We start from the raw sequence: 22136 nt of genomic DNA on the forward strand, positions 1-22136 counted from the left end.
AAGTTTACGTGTGTGATATGCAAAACTCATATAAAACTCATATAACATTTTTTGATAACGTGTGACGTACAAATTAGCATGTACTGATATTTCTCAAAAAATGTTAATATTGCATAAAAGTGCTAGATTTTTTGCCACTCATCCAGAAAGTGAAACAGCCATTTGATACAGATTCATAACAAAGAGACAAAGAGAGCTTTTATTTTTACAATTTTGACTATTATCATGTCTGTGTTAAGAAGTACCAAAATTCAGTCTCTCCGAAAATCAGAATTTCACATTAGTCCAATAAAAAACTAATGTTTTAAGCACAAATGTCAGGCTTCTATACACTAAATACTTGGTTTGGCCTCCTCTTGCATGAATGACTGCATTAATGTGCTGTGGCAATCAGTGTATGACACACTGTGTAGGTGCAATTGAAGGCCAAATTACTTTGATGAGATGATCAGAGACACAGAATTTTGGGTTTTAATTATCTATAAATCAGCCAGGTTTGTTTCTTATAATCAAAATGAAAAGAAACAAAGGCTTGGAATTTATCAGTCTATATTTGAGAAATATACAGAACAGTGGAGACCAAAGTCAGTCCTTGAGGGTTGACTTTGGGCACCACTGAATATGAGTTTCACTGTATGAGGTGACGGGTAAGAAATATTGCATATTATTTTTTTTTTATATATGTACTCCATAAGATTTCTAAATGTGATGTCCATGTGAAACTGTAAAGCTTAAAGTTTCATAGTGTGGATTTTGCTCCATAATGCCTGTGAGATAAATGTAAGAGATAACAGTGAAAGACAACACACTTGGTTTCACTTTTCTGTTTTTATTAGCTGTGTACATCATACACAAAACCTTTTTGGAATAAAAAAAATCTCTCTCATATACACCCAATTTTAGAGACACTTTGTAAACATGCAATAAAAATAGGTCTATGTAAAAGCTGTTTCAGGAGTGTGTCATGCTCGTGACAAATACAGAAAAACATCAAGGCTGCAAGTTTTAATTTATGACATGAATAAATAAACTAAGCCCATCATTTTTGGTTTGCGCTCAGCCCACGAGTCCTCGCAGGCTAACCTCCACATACTTTAACAGATTAACAGTGGCATCCTCCAGGGCAAGAAATGGGAATGACCTTTCAGGGAAGTGTGAAGCAGTGAGAAATGGATGAAGTGAGGTAGGATCTGTGCTTATCAGTGGGAGGAAAGTTGGTTCATCCTCCCCTGCATGCTTTCATGGACCAGCTGCATGGGTTAAACATCTGTAAACTAGCAGTTGGTGAAAGTGACTCCCTACAACATTTAACAACTTCTGCCTCATTTCAAACAGAGTTGAACATATTAGTTTGAAGGATTCCAGTTCAAAGTCCTTACAGGATGGAATATTAACCCAGGTTTTCCATGTGTATTGTGGTTTGTGACTCAAAACCTTACACAATAGTCACTAGACCGGTGTGAAATGCAATGACCTCAACTTTAATGATTTTCTTGACCTTTGTAAGCAGTTCGAAGAAATGAAGTAAAAAAAAATAATCTGGCCAAATATTTTTTATAGTTGTTCTGGATGCTGATGTTCTTCTGAATCCAGCTCAGTGTTAAACATCCTGGCGATTTTTACACTCTCTAATTTCCTCTATCTGTCCAGTTCAGTGCAATCATACACCCCACAGGAGCGTCTCACGAGTTTATTCCAACGCCTGCGTTCAAGGACTAAAATTGTAAGAGAAAAAAGAAAGAAAAAGAAACAAACTCAACTGGGACAGATTCAAATGAGGTACACAGTTCACTTCACTCTCACACAATGAGAATCCCTGTTTACAAAGAAAAGTATAGCTTAGTGGTTTTTAAATTACTCAGTACGAGGGAGCATTACTGTCAAGAGTAACAACCTTTAAGCATGTTTCAAACATCTATGTGCCTTTTGAGGGGTTACATGGGGAATTCAAGTCTGCTCAGAATCCAGTTCTGCCAAAAAAAAATACTGAAAAGAAACTTGAAATGTAAAGGATAATGTCCACATCACTCATCCACTGATACTATCAAGCTACACTAGGAGAGTAAGGACAGTTCACACTCATACAAATAGTCGCTAGGTTCTATAAATGCAACATCTAAATCTGACAAGATGAAACTATCAGCTGTTCTACAGTAGAGGAATTAAAGGTAATTATATGCCATGGAATGCCAGTAATACTGATTGTAGTTAAATGGAAATACAAAATAGATACATGAAGGTTGTAGTTTTGCATTATGAATCTCTAGTAACGTCATTTGAACAGATGAGTAGTTCAAAATCTTCTAAGGAATATGTAAAAGTCCAACAAATTCCAGACATAAGACCTGTTAAATGCATCAACCTTTGAGCTAATCATCAACTACGTGCTAAATTTTAAGCTTGCAATAATTATACAAAAGCTCTTGTTAGTGTTAATGAGTAAATACTTAAGAACTACTGAAGTTGTAAGCTGTGTGGTAAATACTAAATAAAAAAAACAGTACATATACAGTACATGTAATACAAGAAACACATTAGCATTTGGTGTTGGAAAAGTTATCTGTCAGCTCAGTGTTAATCTAATCGTCAGGTGTATGGATCCTGTTTTAATGTCTGAAAACTGTTCAAATCGAAAACTGGTATGTTTTGTCCCTTTACCTCTGGTTTATAGATTATTGAGCAAAACTAGATCCTTCATCTGTTAAATTGACTAATTATTAGTTTAATTGGTACGTTTAAGAATGCACTTAAACACTGGCTTACAGTTTATGTGAAAATAAACTTTTAGCATTCCATGGCACATACAGTTGAAACCAGATGTTTTGATACATTGTATAAAGATTTATTGTATGTTTACCTTCACTGTTTGACATTAAATCATACTAAACTTTTCCAGTTTTATGTCAATTAGGATTGATGCAAGCAAGACAGCCAACAAAAACGACCCAGTGACACCAGTTCTGTCAAGAGGAATGGGCCAAACTTCCAGCAAGCTATTGAGAGAATGGCAAAATACAAATCAAATGTCGGGGAAATGTAAAGACTGTGTACAGTGTATGTAAACTTCTGGTTCCAACTGCAAATCTTTGATCCTCATACTATACAGTTGACTCTTTGGGTCCTTCCTGAGCTGCATTCTTGCACCCATACAACCACTTAATGACGCGGGCATTTCTCTCGATGATGGACACGCCAGTGGGAAGCTGCTCTGCCAGTTCTTCCTGAAACAGTCCATCTCCTGAGTGGCGGGAAAACTCGCTGGGCTCTGAGCCACCACAGCCGTCTCCTCCTACGCTCCGCAGAGCCAAGGAAAGCGTGTCTATTGAGCTGGCATAAGAGAGGAAGTTCTCCCGGCCCAGACGCTCTATCATGTCCATGTCCAGTCCACAGAAGTCAAAGAAATGTTCCTGCTCCGACAAAGCTACCGAACAGCGCAAACGCAGGTCTGACTTGGAGCGCTGCAGTTCTCCAAACTGCCTTCTCTGTGGCATCGGGGAGGCACGCTTCCATGGATCACTCTCATCATCATGCCTAATGTTTATTTGGTCAGTGGCACCATTAATAAAACCATTTTTTGTGTTTTCTAATGTGCAGTTAAAACCTGGACTTTGGATAGACTCTGGGGTGCGTTCTTGGTCTGTCTTGCTTGACCTTCGACTCATTGGTCCTCCATCTGTAACATCTTTGTCATTGGTCCAAGACATTCTAGAGTCCCCATCCCGGGAAGGTGCTTTCTCATCACCTATCACCATCTTCTGAACTCGTTCTCCTCCGCCACTCTTTTCTCTCATTGAACCCTGGAAGAGGCGACGTACAAAACTATATCCCTTCAACTCCATGTTATTGTTCTCTCCCAGTGTGGAGCTGTTAGGACTTTTGCACTCTTTCTTCTGCCTGTATATTAACAGGGAGTCTGGCCTGAGCATGCGCTTGCCTGTACTCCTTCTGAGAACTGGGGCACTGTGTGGTGCTACCAGGCTGTTAATTCCAGGCGTCCTGGGGCTTGGAGGCAAAACTTTGCTCACATTGCTCCTATTGTGTGTTTTGATGTCAATAGAAGTCCGTCTGTTCTCCTTTCTGGCATCATCATTTTCATTTTCTTCTTTTGAGGTGAAGGACCCAGAGAGAGTAGAGAAGGGGGTGTTGGATGACCGTCGCGGGGAAGAACGAGGGGTCAAGCTGCCAGGTACAGAGATGGCTCTCCGAGGCTGCGGTGGAGGCGTGGCACAAGGCACAAGCACAGGTTCTTGTTTGGTGTTGATCACCTGCTGACTCTTGACATATTTGGCTTTGTCGGCCTCAAGCCTCTCCACAGCGCTGACCGAACGGCCGTGACCCCCACCGTCGATTTGCCTGCGCAGGTAATCTGGACCCTTGTTGAGTAGCCTCAGAGGAGAGGGGGACCCGATTGGAGTGAGGGGTTTCATGTTACTTTACTGAGCTGGGAAAGACATCAAAACTGCAGCTTCTAAACTGGCTCCAAGCTTCCGGTCCCCACAGTGAGCTGTTGTTGGCTTTGGAGAAGTTTCTAAAAGTAAAAAATTGCAGCGACTCTCATTCCTGTTTCTCACAGCTCTCGAAACTTTCTGAAAGGGTTATGAAGAAGTGGTAATTCAAGTGACCGCAAAGTCCAAGTTTGTTGCTATGTTTTCTATAGATAGCTCACAGTCGCTTTGTTGGGCGGTAGAAGAACTCAGACTAATTGATATCTCTATCTAGTATTTACCCAGGCATCTGACCAGGCAAGCAATGGAGAAGTGCTTTTTTTGTCAGCCAGCAGAGCTCCCAAATAAGATGCTCCCTGCCCACAACGTGGCAGAAATAGGCAGGGGTGCACTTTGAAAGGGTTACTTCTTCCTCCCCCTCTTTTCGCTTCTCTCGTTTCGTCTCTTAACTGCACCCTTCACTGTTGATCTTCTTGGTGGCGGCTGCCCGGTGAAATGATATATAATGGCCTCAAATATTTGTTTAGTGCTGGTCTTCTCAGGGGCGGCAGGTCAAGACTTATTGTTTGGCACCCGTCCCGAATGAGATGACCTGGCCGGCACCAAGGCACTTGGTTCGATGATGGGCAGGTGGAGAAGAAGCAGATCGCGTCCTCGTCCTAACCTCGGCTGCGGAGACCCCTGGGAGAGTCGGGGAGAGAGAAAGAGTGGTTTTAGTTTGATGTGCTGCTCTCCAGGGCAGGCAGCAGAGACCAGATGGCTGAAAAGACAGCGGCCCCTTTAGCTCTGCTCAGACTGCACCCATTTAAAACCAGAAGGAGCTGCATGACAGTAGCAGGCAGAGATATGAAGCTGACATATTTGAGCCTTTAATTACTATCAGGCTTGTATATAAATAAAATATAAAATGTCCTTGCAAGTCACCCTCAACACAGGATGAATTGTGACTGAAAATAAACCGAATATGGACTCTGTTGTCCAGTAGCGACGATGGCATGTCTGCTTCTATCTTTTCTCTTTTTTTGCACAGGAAGAGAGCCAGACCTTTTCTTATTCTGAGGAGTCATTTGTTTTAGCTATTTTTATCTTTAGTACTGAGACAATCTGTATTGGCACCAATTCAGCTGCTTGCTACAGTTAATAGACTAAAATAAACTTTACAGGCAGAAATATTTCCAAACAATATATTACATTTTGAAACAAGCCAGTGTAACTGATGTCTTAAAAATCAGATCAGAAAACTATAGTCAGACTGCTGTAATTCAAAGCCACTAAATGTTTCTAAATGAAGCTATACACCTCCAAAGTACCAAATGTTTGTACTCAACGCTCTTCATTTTAACCAGTTATTGCAAAAGTTAAATGGGACACTAAAACAAACAGACTATGCTGTTTCCCTAAATGTTACCACATTTTGCACTATTTTATTTTGCATCAATTTCATGCTGCTTCTGCATTTGAGGGGGTAAAAAGCGGGTTGCACGTGCTTATAACAGGCTAGACTCTGCAGAAGGAGTATATTTAGCTAGAAAACACTCAAGCACGGTTATCATGTGTCTGTGTCTGTGTACATGTGCGTGTATGTCTGGATGTGCATGCAGCTATGGGTATTTGCATGTCTGCTCTAGTTTTTCACTTGAGCTGTGTGTGTGTGTCGGGGTGTGAGTGTGCGTGGTGGCGTGTGTGTGTGTGTCAGTTCAAGGCAAAAAGACAATTTTATAAGTGGTAGTGTCTGGAAACCAGAACCCCAAATTCACAGGTGGTTTATGGTCCAAATAGGGAGGAAAGTGCTCATTGTCTTCCGTAAGATAGCGGGAAGGAAAATATTGTTGGGTTTACTTTCCCTTAGGTCAGCTTCAAATGTTATCAGCAGCTATTTTAGTTTTTCCTTCCCAACAAATGAAACAAAAACAGCAAGGAAAATGATTTATATTTCATTGTTATAATAATCTACATGACACACCCGACAGGAAAACGTGGAACTCTGTTGACAACACCCCCATCTCTAAGTCAGAATTTCTTAGGTATCAAGATATGTATCAAACTGAGGAAGCACAGAGCTGCCACTTCAAGAAAAACAGAACCATATCATGTCATAAAGTATTGTACCAACGAAGCTTTGCACATCAGGCCTGTAAAGTGTTTTTCTGCTTTTTGATGTGTATTTCAGCATTTGTACTTCCTGTCTCTTTCAATTCCTTTTACTCAAAGGATTAAATCTTAATCAAATTTCTGTCTGAAATGGGATAGTTTCTTCTTATATGTTGTTATTCTTCACAAATTTGGGCAACAAATTGAGGCAGCAATTATAACCAAACATAAATTCTTAAAAATGGCTAACACAAACTGTGTATGGGTTGTGTTGTTTGTTCCAATGGCATATTACAGAAAGAAGAAAAAGCAATAAAACATCTAGTGATCAATGAAACACCCACCAATTAGATCGCTGGGTTAGAGTTCATATGTTTGATAGGTGCATAGCACCGATTTTAGCTCACTCCTCTTAAAGTAGAACATCACTGGCTTTAAAGAAATGAAGCATGTCCTCAGTGATGCATGAGTCATGCATCTTATGCAAAACACATTTAAATTAATCAAAGCTGCCTGGAGAAACTACAGCCTTTATTTTTTTATTTTTTTCAAAATAATTGAGTTGCATCAGCATACTTGTACTTAAGACAGAAAACTATTACAAACTGTTTTATATTTATCACCAATTGAAAACAAAGGACAGGTAATTGCACAACAACTACCAGACCTTTCATATCAGTGCTGAATTTCTTTTATTTTGTTCATATATAAAAAAAACTAAAAATGTAAATATTACCAGCCTGCTGAAATAGTCACACTTTCGTATGAAAAGCTTGCTATATCTAACTGTTTTCTGTATAACTACTCTTCAGCTACCACTAAATATTAAGTGCTGCTGAAACTTTAGAAGAGGAGCTTAAGTTTCACCATAATCTACTTCATTCAGCCTCCACGCCCCTTGCAGAGCTTGTCAAATGGCATGCCACTGTAAATTACCTGAGGAAAAGGGGCCCTGGCATGCTGGTTAGCTTTTCCAGATGTTGGAGCTCGGGAAAACCAACCATTGTTTAGGCAGAGTTCCGGGAGAAATTTCTCACGACAGGTGTGGAGGTAAAAAAGGAGACAGGGCTTGGCATGAGGCAAGAAAAATGTGTGGAAAACGGGGAGGAAGTGGGACTGGGGTTACAGTTCAAGTTTTGGGTGATGGGGGTGTTGATGAACAGATTTTCCTTTGGAACATTCTGATCCCCATCTGAAACTACAGCTACAGCGCAACGACTGATTTTACTCTGATCGCATCAAAACACAAGCCTGAGAAGAGTCTTAAATTAGGTTGCCAACTTTATTGTAAAAGACTAAAAATACAACATGCAACTTATTAATACTGAAAGTAGCAAACATAAATAAATCACTCAGTGATCATTTGAAAATAACCTTTTGATAACAAAAAACCTTAATCATCCTGCCTGGTCCAGTAGCCAGTGGCAATATGGCTGTAGTGCTTAATTCAACTAAATGAGGATAATATCTGCCACCTAAAATGAAGAAGCTTCAATATTTCTGGATACATCAGTGCTTGCACGGATTCCAATGAATATCTTTGCTGTATTTGTAATGCAAATGACACTCACTGAATCTGACATGAAAGGCGTTAAGGGAATCCATCACATTAAGATGTCATCACTTGTTGAAAGTGCTAACTTTCTAATCACACATTTTTTACTGAAAACTGTTAAGTAATGGGCATGCAGACAGATGTTTCCAGAAAATACTGATTAAATGCTGCAACAAAAACACTCAGTACACCCCACGCACACACACAAATGGAGAACAATAAGGCCCCATTAGCTCCATTGACCATAATGAGCCAAATTAGTACCCAGCCCATTCTCTTGTGATCTGAAAGCTTGTGAAAAGCGTGAGACTGCCTTTGAATTTCTCTTGTGCTTCATGACCTCCTTTGTCTCCCGCTATAGGTTGTCATTAACCTCTGAACCCTTTCCCTCTACTCTCATCTCTACAGTGAACACCGCCCCCGTCTTTTCCTTCGTAATACCGCCCTAGCTTCTTTTCCCTGCACTCTCCTACCGTCTCTACCCTCTCATTTCCCTCGCTTCTTGTAAACACATGCCTGACCCTTCTCTGAATCTGTTTTCCTGTCTGGCTCCTTTTACCATTACTCCCAGTATCTGAAGTAAATCTTAAAAAGCTTTTGTCCCAACATGTATTGTGTTAAAAGTGTTTTATGTATCGGGGCTACATCTGTTTGAACTCTGGATATGTTCACGTTTTTTTTAGCAACCTACTTCCTGATGAGTCAGGAGGTCGTTAGGGACATAGTGTGATCAACAAAACACAAATACTCTCTCTTTTTTTAAAAACAACAAAAAAAGATCAACAAATGCACAGAGGTTGCACATGTAGGAGAACTGCAGAGAATATTTCAGAAACAGACCTGAACAACAGCATACTGTTATCCTGTTATCCCTTTAAAATTAAAGGCAACTCTTAGTAAAAGTCTTGAAGGATTCTTCGTTCCTTAATATGTTTGCTAGTAACAACTTGCAAACCTGATCCTAGTAGTAAAAAAAAATCAAAACATCATATGAAAAAATTGTGAATTCTGCATTTCATTGTAACCTCTGAGGTCAGTTGTCTTTTTTTCCACAAATAGAACCAATGAAACTTTGTCTTCAGCAAATGCAATAAGTAATACTAGTTTGAGCATAAGCATTAATAGTAGTATGATCTGTGTTAGTTGTGAAAATATGTTGCACTGAGATTCCATTGAACAGGCTGAATATCCCACTGGTATCCATTGTGCATTTCTGATAACTTAAAATAATAAACAACAAATATTACACTCTAAACAGTCCTTCCCAAAGTTATTATTGTGCACACTTCCATTGTAAGCTTGATAATCACTTTTAAATTCACTTTTCAGTGTCGTGATCTGTGTTTTTCTGTGTGTTTATTTTGAGTTTCCTGTGTCTCCGTGTTGTCCTGTTTTCCCGTCGATTACTCCCAGGTGTTTCTCGTTCCCTGATTACCTCCTGTGTATTTAGTGTCACCTGTGTGTCTGTGTCTTTGTTGGGTCCTCGTCTCATTTTGACTCCTAGTCTGTCGTCTTTGTACCCAGTCCGTCGTCTCGTCCATTTGTGTAACGGTTGCTACCGGTGTCGAGCCCTGGCTTCCGCTCGGCCGTGCTGCCCGTTGTTTGGACCATGTTGGACTGTGTTATGCTGGACATAATTAAAATAATTTATTATCGCATCCTGGCTCTACAGCGTCTGCCTCACCACCATTTCATGACATTCAGTAGATTTACCAGCTGCAGGTCAGAAAGATACACTTTCCAATCACGTTAGTTAAATGTGTCAAAATACAATAAATGATACAGTTTACCAGACAATAATATAGTATTTCAGGACAAACAAAGAAATTACTAAATTGATCAAATGTGGCATACATTGGTCAGCAAAAAAGCCAAAAGCATCTCTCAGCAACTTGTTCAGTTCTTTGTGGAGTTTATTCTAGAACTGGACATAAACTGACAGTCCTGCAAGAAAGTCTTTGGTGATTTCTACTGTATAACATGGTAATTCTTTGATAAATAAGGTCTCTGAACTTAAAGTCATCTCCGAACTAACAAACCTCTGACCTCAGCAACAATCTGTTAAACTTACAACCTTTTTCCGCTAGTTAAACTGCACTGTCCATCTCTGTCTTTCTTTCCTCCCTTCTTGTCCTCTCTGTTTTGGCCCAGTCCCTAGGGAAGGCTTATACCTACCTCCAGCACAGCTTAAGAAAAAACAGATGTTTTTTGTCAACCCACATCAAGGAACCCAGACGGCTCCAACAGAGACGTGTAAAGGGAAGGGAGTGTGGCCTTTCAGTTTTATCAGCTGCATTGTTTGTGCCACGTAGATCTGACCCAAGAGGAAGCACATGGGCTGTGTTTAGATTCTGTCGTGAATTATGCTGCCAGGTATAAGCAGGCAGATCATTTCTTGTGAAAAATTAGACAAACACAGGAAAATTCAGGAAGTGTTTGTTTTACGAGAGGATAACCTGTAAATAAGCTTGCTAGGCATTCCCAGAGGAAAGGCATTTGACCTTTGAGGAAAAGGTTGATAAAAGTTTTTCTGCCAGGTTGGTAAATTCATAACTTTCCATCTGAATTGACATAAATTTGTGAGAAAATTTGGGAATGCACACACAAAGGTTCACAATAGGCTGACAAATGTGAAATGAGAAATTGGCCACCAGAGTGGGAGGTGGAGGAAGTGAACATGGAGGATGTTGCAGAGGCCCAAGAAGAGGTAGTATTTTGATTTTCTTGTTGAATTAGACTTTCTTTAGGAGTAGGGAATGGAATCTTTTCATGTAGACAGATTATCTTTCCTAGACCCGTCTCAGGGTAAGACTCAAGGGTTTAGAGATTTTCCGGACCCATTAGACGGAGAGCTGGTCAGTAGTCAGTCCATGGGAGTTGTGAGGTTTAGGGTGGGGCTGGCTATTGTGAAATAACACAGTGTATGGTCTTTTAGTATCAACTAACAAAATTTCTTAATCTGTGGACGAATAAAATTGTTCCTCCACATTCCCGTCTTAATAAAAATTTGGTAAAGTTAATCTCACCAATAAACCTATTGAAATCTACTGTTTTAAGATGTTTATGATGTCTTTTTTTGTCTTCTTGGTGGAAACCGGAATGTTTGGATATGGAGCAATTCATTTAGACTTAGACTTAGACTAAGTCTAAGTCTTTGAATTGTTTTTAATTCTCAGAAATTTCCCAATAAAAATTCACAATAAAGTTTCAAACTTTTGAGTTTCAAAATCTTTGGCAACACCCTGATTGCCTTTTCACTCCGGCAAATATTCTCCACTAACATAATAGAATAAAGACACTGAGCTTAAGAAAATATGCAAAGGAGTACGTTGAAGAAAAAAACATGGTGTCATCTTCTGCTCCCCTAACAGAGACGTGTCTGCCTTTTTCTGCATTATTAATGACCAAGAACAACGATTGTCCTCCATGTTCAGAGTTAAGTGATCTGGCTTCTCTGCCTCATTAGTCAGGTAGTGAAAAGGACAACATGGTGACAATTAAAGCTAAAGAGATGGAGCCATGGGGTGCATAAGCTGCTGTCTCCCCTCAGACACAAAGGCTCCGTTAGCCACTGGGTTTTTGGCTCCACACTCATGTGGAACAGCAGGAGGGCCACCTGGGAGGACTTTACAGACCCCCAATCTGAATAGACCTCCTTCTGAAACCGTAAAATCGACAAGATGGGCTCTTAACTCATTGCGGCTGCTCTTTTGTCATTCAGATCAAATTATCATTGTGACAGCTGAGGTTTCAGTGGACCAAACATTTCTACTCTGACATGCTGACAGCATGAATAGCTAAATCTGATCTGGATAAAGATGAAGCAGTGAACAAAGCAGTGAACAAATCCATATTTTCTACTTAAAACCGCAGAATTAATAATAATAATAATGTTTTGGTTCGTACAAAATCTATTTAGCTTTTAAAAGTTAGCATAATAAATACTTTGTATCCTGATCTGCAGCTGCAGTCCCCTAAACTATTGCTGTAATATCTACTAAAAATGATGTAATCAACCTTAAGCTTTACAGCTAACCTTACTGATGCCGTAGCACTACACCACTGCTTGGTCTGATAAGCTTTTTGATAAAGTGTCCATGTTTATTCTTGCTTTTATTGCTAGGCCAAGTTTGTTCCTACTTCAAGGCTTAGGAAGGGTGGTGTTACTGTAGATTACTGACACTCCTGTCCTGGCGGATAAAGTTTTATTAGTCAGTGTTTGTTTTTCCATCCAAAGCTTTTTAAAAGAAAAGTCACAGCGTTCAAGCTTTGCACGCCAATGTTTCCACATTAACGACCAGCTTAATGCCACTTTTATGTAACGGCATGGCGTTATAAGTTGATACAAATGAAATTGAAAATGACGTAATTAACATATGAGGTTCAGAGGCTTTATAAAGTTGAAGCAAGCGACCAATTTATCTCTCCTCGAAGATCTGCATGAAAGCAATTCCTTCAGCCTCAATGCGCCTCCATATCTTTATGCTTCTGTGCTGACCTCACTGAAAATGAGTGAACAACTAAATGCTTGAGCAATTTAACAAATTATGAAAGTAGAAAACTTAGTTTTGTACAAAGATTTATGACTGCTAAAATGGCTTATCTAATACAGAAGGCGTCCTTCTGTATTAGAAGGACTCCTTCCAAGTGTCTTTAAAAAAGACGACTGCGCAGCATTCTCTTTTACATAATTAAAGACTGCGGCAAAAGCTCAGTGCTTTCAGTCAAGCAAAACCTCATCTGAAATATACTGAACCAGAATAACAATTTTAAATGCATATAGATACTAAACTATTAAAAAAAAGTTCCATAATTAAACTTGAGCTTGAGGGAAGCAAATGTAAAACATGTCTGAATTTCATACTTTTTAGAAAGGAGGTTTCCAGTTTTATGCAAATATTTTTGCTGCACTAAATCTGTGTAGCGTACAAGTTTATTTTGAATTCCCAACCATTTTACAAAGGTTATATATTAAATATGAAATCTGTTTTTTCTTCAATACAGATCCAGACCTACCTAGACTCAATAGTTTTCAAGACTGAATAAAAACTTCATATAAAATCAAATAGATTAATTCAGAAAATATACCACTAATGTGCTACTAATGAAAGACAAGTCCATAAGTTGCTACTTTTAGAGCTTTGCCCACACAGGCCATTGTAAGAATATTGGTGTTCCTTTTGCATGGTGCTCTCTTCTCATCTCCTCATGAGGTTAACTAAATAATTGAGTGTGTGGCACAGGCAAAACTTAAACGTGTGGCACACTCCCAGTCTTTGGCTATGGAGAATTGTGTTCGTGACATTTGTGTGTGGGAAGAGACTGTGTAGCAAAAGGGGAACAAAGTGCAGCGAGGCGGAGCTAAGTTTGTACACAGCACATCCAAATCTGACTCACATCAAGCAGGCGCAGCAGCTCTAGACAGCATTGTTTTGGAAATTACGACCATGGCCGCTGCTCCCCCTCTCCCGCTCCCCCAGCATGCCAGCCTGGCTTATGTGGCCAACAATAAAAGCCACAGTGATCACAGTGTGTGTCTATGTGTGACCGTGAATTCACTGTCCTGAGGTTGTTTATAGAGAGCAGTGGAGAGGCATACATCCAGGCACATCCCTCAATCTGCCAGTCTTAAATTATGAAGCTCTGTTCTCACACACACTCATTAAGGTCTGCTGGGGTGAGTCCTTGAGAGAGACGCCGCTGTCTGGCATGCAGCCAGATGTTTTATTTCACACATTCAGACCATATTTCACACTTTTTCACTTGTGTCAGACTCAACCGAGTCCTAAAAGATGCTAAAGCAGGACGCCAGCTTTCAGAAAGCAGCAGCAGAATGTAATGAGAGGTGCTAAAGCATACACCTGTTCCTCTCTATCAGAGCAAGTAAAACCAGAAAACATCTCATTCACGCAAACATGCCAAAAGGAGACCTACACTACTTTTGGCGCATTATTCTGAACATGCGTCAGTGTTGCAAGTTGTAAAAAGTTTAGCACTGACTTGTCAATGTTTGTGATAGAGCTTGTTTGGAGAAACTCGGGGGACAAAGCTGCTCCAGTTGTCTCCAAACTCTGGGTAATCTGCTGTAACCCTGCAGAAAGCCCGTCCAGCCCCTCCCTCTGTGGAACAACACTCCACCACTTTAAATGTGTCAGCATTGATTCAGCATCCACTCAACAGAGCAGTTCTAAAAGGCTTGACGTCAGAGTTCACAAAATGTTCCACTTGTCTTTTTATATGAAAAAGTTTCCCAAATATACTTAATTGGAGGAGCAAAGGGCAGCTAGTCAATCAAGATTTATCAGTAAAAAGCCAGGCTTTTTAAAAAGTGCAGTGGATTTTTTGTGTGGCATAGTTATAGTCTTTTAAACTTGGCTTTTACATTTTTAATGATTATCCGAGACATTAAATAATCATAACTAAATAATTATGATGCACCGGTTAAGATCGGTTATTAATTATTAAAAGCATAACAGAGGAAAGATTAATGCAGCTCATCTGCTGCATCAGCAGTGAGCGGATACTATTTGACTTAATTCCTCTGACACAGCTGAAAGTTTAATTAAACAGAACCATGACTATTCACATTTTACAGGAAAGTTCTGTCTTCTGAACACTGCTGAGGAATCAGATTGAAAATAAAACAACAAAATAGTCATGTAGAGGATGAGATAATCACCGCAGCACATTAAGTTCACCGCAGGACATAAACATCAAGTTCCATTTTTCCAGAAGGTAAAATGTTATAAGAGAGTAAACATAATCAAATGAATAAAGCAAATATTTGTGGCTGACATTATTATGTTTCCCAAATTTAGCTTTATACTTTACAGTCTCAGTTGTTGTGAGTTAATTTAGACTGCTGGTGTGCAAGCAGGAGGTGGGATCATGAAACTCCAACTCTATTCAATCATTCATTCAGAGGAAACTATTAAAGTCTTAAAATTATTGATACTAGCATTTACAATATTTCTTACAAATTAATAAATAAATATGTGTATTTTATATTTTCAAATCCTTCTGCTCTCTTTTTCTTCCCATAGAAAGTACTCCTGGCTAACTGCCTCTGTGTCTTCCCATTCCGGTCTTCTCAGTCCCCAACAACTTTGCTGCTCCAATTGAACGTGATTCTGATGGAGGGTTTTTTTTTCTAGAAAGGATAAAAGGAAGTTGTTCTTCTCTGTCGCCACAGGCTTGCACAGGACGAAGGATTGTTCAAGTCACAATGACTTATTGTGGATGTTTGTGTCATCAATACACTGTTTTTAATGAGTTTATCGGTAATGTTTGCATAGTTCATCCAAGTTAAGGCTTTATATCTATGCTCGGGTTATTTTGAGGGCCAGAACTTGAGAAGTTTGAGAAACATCAGTTTAGACAGCAACACTGCATAAAGTCTCAACATTGATCATCATTTAGGTTAAAATCAGCCTTCTTTATGCAGGAAATAATGCATAAACATATGGGAATTGCCTTCTATACGCTTTAGACTTATTCTTTATTATTTGCATTGCAGTAAAACAATAAATCTTCAAAGATAATAAGAAGATATAGGTAGTAATAAATATACAAAGTAAGGCTCTTCAAAATAAAAAAATTCTACACTTATGTTTCTGTTTATTGTCCCAAACTTTATCTTCCTAAAACAACCCTAACCACTTCAAAAAATCTTCAACGGCAACAAAATTAAGACATCCAGAAACTCCTTCAGAAAGACCCTAAACCAAGCTCTCCTCCTCTTCCTCGCTGCCATTTACGCTTAGCCGTTAGCCTCCACTGAACCAGCCAGCTGTCTTCTCTCATTACCGATCAGCCGACCTGCTTTGCCTCAAACTGCACCCAAGTGCAACCAAAAGAGAGCCCTCCATTCGTCCCCTACTCCTCTCTTTGCTTCTGTCTGAATCCGAAAACACGTGGATAAATCAGTGAAGCCGCATCCATGGGCTCATCCTGTGTGGAAGAGGATGTCCAGCTCGGTGCCATCTTCCCCACGGATGAATGGACGCAGCATGCCACGGCTGAGATTGATGGGATGTGGCAGAGCAACAGAGGTGATCGGTCAGGCTGTGAACAATTACAAAGATGTGAGAGCAGTGGCGAGAAGGGCTGCTCTCACAGCTGTCAGCCACTCACATGGAGGCTGTCAGGAGATGGAGATCTGTCAGATCATGTTTCATGACTGTCTTGACTACAATGAATTATGGATTGAGTCATAAGCCCATGAGGGAAGGGAACTAATGCAATAGTAGCAGCTGGACTTACGTCTAAAATATTTACAAGATAATACAATGAACCAGCCAAGAAACCATGGTAATTTTGGAAGAGCTCCAGAGATCCACAGCTATTAGTCAGGCACTCAACAACTCTGAATCTGTTTTTTTTATGAAGAAGAGGCAAGAAAGACAGCCAAGATATATCCCAGTTTTTTGCACATCACCTTAAGCGTTCAATGAAACATGGCGATGTCAGCACCATACTGCTACCATCAGAAGAGAACACAGTCATTTGAGTTGGATAAAAGCTGGATGGACCTAAAAAAACATTGCCAGTCATAGAGAAGAACCTGTTAAAGACTGCATACGACTGAATGCTGCTGGATACTGCCTCTCATTGATACACGTAAGAATGGCCTAGTCAAAGTCCAAACCAGTTCAGTAGCAGCAAGAATTGAAAATTACTGTTCAAGTGGCTCTCTATCAAACCTGACTGAGCTATTTCATAAAGAATAAAGGAGAAGAGAAGGATTTTGACAAGTAGAGGTGAACATTATATTAAATTGCAACTATTATCACAATGTCACTGTGTGCAATATCCCAATCAATACAAAATAGATTCATTATTTGACAAGATGCTACATTTCAAGTGTAATGCATCCTTGATAAAATGTTTGGTCAACTATATGGACTGTATCTTCCCTCAAACCAACAACTGATGTCGAGTTTCAGGGATTAAGATGTTAACGCTAATGGAGGGCAGGGGGATAATCATATTTCTTCACGTCGTCACAGCTATTTTCAGGAATATTGTTGAGTCTGGATATTTTCCTGAAATTGTGCAATAAAATCAATCAGATTCCCGAAGTTAGGTTCAAACATTTAAACCAAATTTTAGCTTCTGGATGCAAACTAGCAAGCAGTAATGGTAAATCTTCCAACAAAGACAAGCCACATGAAAGTTTCTATTCAAAAAGTATTTTAATAACTTTTGAGGGGGAAGAAAAAAAAGCTTTGCTCTTCAAATTGTTACTTGAGTGAAGAAGATTCCACACCCTGATGTTTACAAAATAGAAGAAATGCCAGCTTATGAAATAGATGGCTTGTCTTACTGGACCGTGCAACCAGCTGTCCTTCGTAACAGTGGGTATTACTTTAACATATAGTGTCTACCTAAATGCATCGATGCGGACTGTAATTGTGGAGCTCAAGTTTTAATAATTTCTTGTTCTTTTTCCAATAGTGCCCCCTCCTTAAAGTTGTTACAAAGTTCCCACAAACTTTTAGCACAATGGGCGACAAGAAGCTGTAAATTCAAATTATATGACTGGTGGGGGGGGGTTTCTGTAAGTGTTTGAAGTTTTACACTGCACTGAATGTCAAGTGTCTCAAACCAGCTGCTCATCTGAAACGCACACACACACAAACACACCATGTATACCCAGAGGGAAGATGATGTCATTAGCAGTGTACATTTTCCCCTTTAATTAGAAACTCGAGCTTCCCACCATAACTTGGAGATCTTTACATGCGGCCACTCAACAACCGAGGGGCTAACAAAGCGAATGTTTAATGTTTTCGTTAAAGAGCGGTGTTCAAACGGCTGTGCTGTTCAGGAAGGCACATACAAAATCTTAATAGCTGCTGTGGTGGAGCTGACTGACATTTAACTGATAAAAAGCACATGAGTGACCAACTGTAAACTAAAACCAGACAATGCTCTGTGGTTTCTGCTTGCTCTTTGCAGCAGGCATTGATGTGGTTCAAACAAATCAGATTAAATACTTACTCAACAGCACAAACAAGCAAAATGCTAAAATTGAATAAAAAGGATTTAAATTAAGGCATTGCTTTGCAAGCAGTAGATCGTGAGGACTTTGACAAGTTAATTTATTAGTTTTTTTTTCTGATTATTAAGATACAAAAGGCTGGGTAAGCAAAACAAGCAGATGCATGGTGTAAAGGGTCATAAATTCAACATGCTTCTGCAGGTTTTTCTTAGTACTGTCTTGCATCCCTAACATCATCATCAACGTCCCCTCTGGTGCTGTAAACCAAGCAAAGAGGCATAAATAGCATTTTATTTAGCCATGATAATGATGTTAGGATCCCATCAACGACTCAGATGAAAACTGCAGTGAACGGCTCTCTGCATCTGGCCTCTTCCCCAGGGAGATAGAAGATGTGTTGTTGCTCTACAGGAATCAGACATATTGATGCTTCGAAACCAGAAAAACGACTGACTTATGTTTCACTGCTTATTATTATTATTATTATTATTATTATTATTATTATTATTATTATTATTATTATTATTATTATTATGTTTCACTGCTTATTATTTGTTTTTCACATATAATTTTTCAGTTCCTTGCATTAATATTTGTTCAACTTTTTCAAATTCTCAACCTCAAACCTTACTGTCTTTCATTGGTATTTGATGAGATACAAAAAAAATAGTGAAAAATTGTAAAAAGGGGTGGAGAAAAAAGGGTCTTGTTCTGAGACATGAGGCATCCATTTGTATTCAGACCCCCGGAAATCAGACCAATTAAAAATGCACTCGAAAGACCCAAGACAACTCTTCAGGAATATGCAGAGATCCACAGCTATGTTATCAATGTGCTCTACAAATCTGGATGTTAAAAAGAGAGAGAATTTTATTTTCTTTTTAAATGGCAAAAAGATGTCCTGTTTGCAATTTTTAACGAGTCAAGTAGAGCTAAGCATGAGTGGCAGCATCATGGTGTGGTGTGGCTTTTTTCAGTAAGCTGGTCAGAGTTAATGGGAACATGGGTTGAGCTAAACACAGGACAATCCTGTTGAAATTTGCAAAAAACTTGAAACTCTAATCATATACATAGCCATAACTACAATTGACGAGTGTAGATCAGGGGTGCGCAACCTGGGGCTCTGGACCCACGAGTGATTCTCAATAATTTTGGTCAGAACTGATGAAGAAAGTACATAAATATAGATATAATATCAGATATAGATTTTAGTAGAGCTGAAATGATTCCTCTATTGCTTTGAGTACCTCGATTATTAAAATTCCTCGAGGAAAATTTATCTGCCTCGAAGCTTCATTAGTTTATGTTTAAATATGTTTCCCATAGTTGGTATTTACCAAAAGTTATAAGTTGTCTTTTTTCACAAAATTGGTAACTCAAGTTTTATTTAGGTGGACTGAGGATAGAAAGGGCTCTTTGGATTGTAAAGGTTGCAAACCCCTGGTTTAAATAAATAAAAGATTATTCATGTGTTAAAATAGCCCAGTCAAAGTCCAGGCTAAAATCTTACAAAAGCAATGAGTAAAAAGTCACTAGATGTGCAAAACTGGTGGACTCATACAGTGAAGAGCTAGCAAATTTAACAGCAGCAAACGGTTCAACAAACTACTGCCTTGAGGATACAAATGAACACAAATGCAAGCCACACTTTTTAGATTTTGTCTTGTAAAGAAAAATTGAAAAAATCATAATTTACTTTCCCTTTACAATATTGTGCTACTTTGTGATGGTCTAATACATAAAATACCAATAAAATACAGTGAAGCTTGTGGTTATAACAGGGCAAAAATGGTATGCATGTTTCTGCAAGGCACTGTAATGTCAGTCAAATTTATGGAGTTAAAGTTAAGAGCATAGAGATCAAAATAAATCTGTCTCCAAACAAATCACCCTAACAAGAGCCTGAAAATTGATGAACCTGAAAGAAAATAACACATAATTTACGTGTAAAGCTGTCACTTAAGTCTTTAAAGTTGTCAAAAAAAGTAGGTTAACTCATCTACTGAGAACAATCCCTTGATGTGTTCAAAAGCTCTTGAGCAGTTGCTGTGAGAGCCTTGTGGAGAGATTATTGCTGCGTCAGTCTTTATTTTTACCACAGAAGTGTCTCTCAGCACAACTAAAAGATCATCTCTTCCTCAAGAAAGCGAGAATAAAGCACTCCCAGCAGATGATCTGCCTCAAACAGAATTACATAGACGATCAAAACGACACGTGCTCACCTATTAAAGTCGGGATAAATCTATTTAGAGACACTTGTGATTTGTTTAGTCTGGCCTCTAAGTTGTTTATGCTCCTGATCCCACTCAAACCAACTCTTGACACTCATTCAAAATAACGTCTGCATATGACGGGCTGAGGTGGGTCACAGTGGACCCTGAGGCCACATGGTTCTGTCCTTGGAAGAGAATCTGTTCACTTTGAAGTGTGTCGATTGCATAACAACCATACCTATTTTCCTTCTGTTGTTTTAAACTTAAGCTTCTAGTCTTCTGTTTGGGAAATAACATGCATTAATTAGTTATTTATTTGCATGAATAAAAAGTAGTAAAGTTAGCAGATACACACAGTGGAGGTTTGGAAAACAGAGCTTTGGTTACATGCAGATGGATATCTTTCAGGTCAAACCTACAAAGCTGTGAACCTACTGCCTCATGTCATCTGTATTTGCCCTAATGAGAGCGCAGGGGTCAGTCAGCTACCCCATTCTCTTCATACCAGCCAGCTAAACTGGGCATCAAGGTCTGTGGATTGGTTTACACTGCACAAGATACATTGATGCACTTGTCAATTTTTCAGAAAAATCTGTTTGGCTCAAGTTGAAGTCCTGCTCTTGTGTTTATGGACAACATGCACAGCCAGAAACCAATCACAGTCATCCTGACCGCTGACTTTACAGGGCACGTACTATATGACTTTATGGATTGTTCCTTGCTTCACAGGCACAAACCATAAAGATGTCAGATAACTCGTACAAAGACAAAGTTTTTTTTTTTTAAAAAAAAAGGAAAACAAGTAAAATAAAATAAAAATATTAGAATTTATTAACACTTAAATTATCTCCAGCAGTGAGGTCGCTGTGCCATCAGCATATAGAGTTCATCTCATTAATTATATTTCTGACGAAAATACAATGTAAAAATGACAAACCAGAAAAGCAAAGAGTAAAAAAGAGAAAATTAATCACCCCGATTTACCGATCATGGATCAATTCTTCCCACCATGTGATCGCTTTCTCGAACTTCCCAATCAAAAATATCTCAAAATGAGCCCGATTCGAACCTACCCGCGTCACGTTTATCAAGAACAACACACGGACCTGCCTGGACTCACCTTATTTACCCAGGTCATCCACTTTGTTTGACTCCCAAATCCAGTAAACGTGTAGAGATCCGTGTGTAATGTCAGATGTTGAGCGTGGCGCTCCGCTCTGCTGCTGCATCTGTAACACACTGAGCAGTGGAGAGGGAGTCCGGACTCCGACCTGCCCCCTCTGAGGAGGAGGGAGGGCGGGCAGGTAGGAGTAAAGTTGAGTTCCCGTTTGTATCACACAGTAAAACATTAACACCAATAATTAGGTTTATTTAACCTGACAAAAAGGCAAAAACTGTGGGTGTTCATTTTTCAGAGACATATTTTCACCATGTTATTCCTACATTTATGAATGCCAGAGTTCCAAACTGCATGTTTTAATCAGGTGAACGAATCTTTCAATAGAACACCAGCAAGAAGGAAGTCATTGTTGGAAAAAAACAAAACAAAACACAAGTTCACCTCAAGAAATTTATGGGGCACAGCGAACATGTTAGAAAACAAAATTGTACTTTTACGTGTATATATCCATAGAAATTAAAGCTACATCATTCTGATCACAACGTCGCTACTGTGAAACATGGGGCGGAGTCAGGGGTTGGGCCAGAACAAGCAGTTCCCCTCCAAAACAGTTGGTGGCAGCAGAGATGTATGCTTACACAGCATATATAAAAATATATATTATTGACGCAAATTTGTTCAATTCAAGAAAATGTTTTCTGCCTTTAGT

At 39.2% G+C, this 22136-nt stretch overlaps 1 protein-coding gene across 3 annotated transcripts; it reads right to left on the bottom strand.

The window, feature by feature from the left end:
- Window positions 1-813: 813 nt before the first annotated feature.
- Window positions 814-21535, bottom strand: LOC102230209 (protein FAM110B). Of its 3 annotated transcripts, none has more exons than XM_023331312.1 (2): window positions 21428-21535; window positions 814-5126 (listed from the first exon to the last, which is right to left on the bottom strand). In XM_023331312.1, the coding sequence occupies exon 2, from the start codon at window positions 4425-4427 to the stop codon at window positions 3099-3101; it is 1329 nt and encodes a 442-aa protein (XP_023187080.1). In that variant the 5' UTR covers window positions 4428-5126; window positions 21428-21535; the 3' UTR covers window positions 814-3098. The 3 variants fall into 3 exon arrangements, with proteins under 3 accessions (XP_023187080.1, XP_023187082.1, XP_023187081.1); XM_023331314.1 differs by lacking the exon at window positions 21428-21535 and adding an exon at window positions 21282-21353; XM_023331313.1 differs by lacking the exon at window positions 21428-21535 and adding an exon at window positions 9548-9697.
- Between the last annotated feature and the right edge of the window lie 601 nt (window positions 21536-22136).

This window comes from Xiphophorus maculatus, chromosome 3, assembly GCF_002775205.1.
Source record: "Xiphophorus maculatus strain JP 163 A chromosome 3, X_maculatus-5.0-male, whole genome shotgun sequence".
In the NCBI taxonomy this organism is placed as follows: Eukaryota; Metazoa; Chordata; class Actinopteri; order Cyprinodontiformes; family Poeciliidae; genus Xiphophorus; species Xiphophorus maculatus.

Bases quoted from the DNA above. Each gene is read 5' to 3' on its own strand.
- LOC102230209 (XM_023331312.1), bottom strand. From the start codon at position 4,427: ATGAAACCCCTCACTCCAATCGGGTCCCCCTCTCCTCTGAGGCTACTC.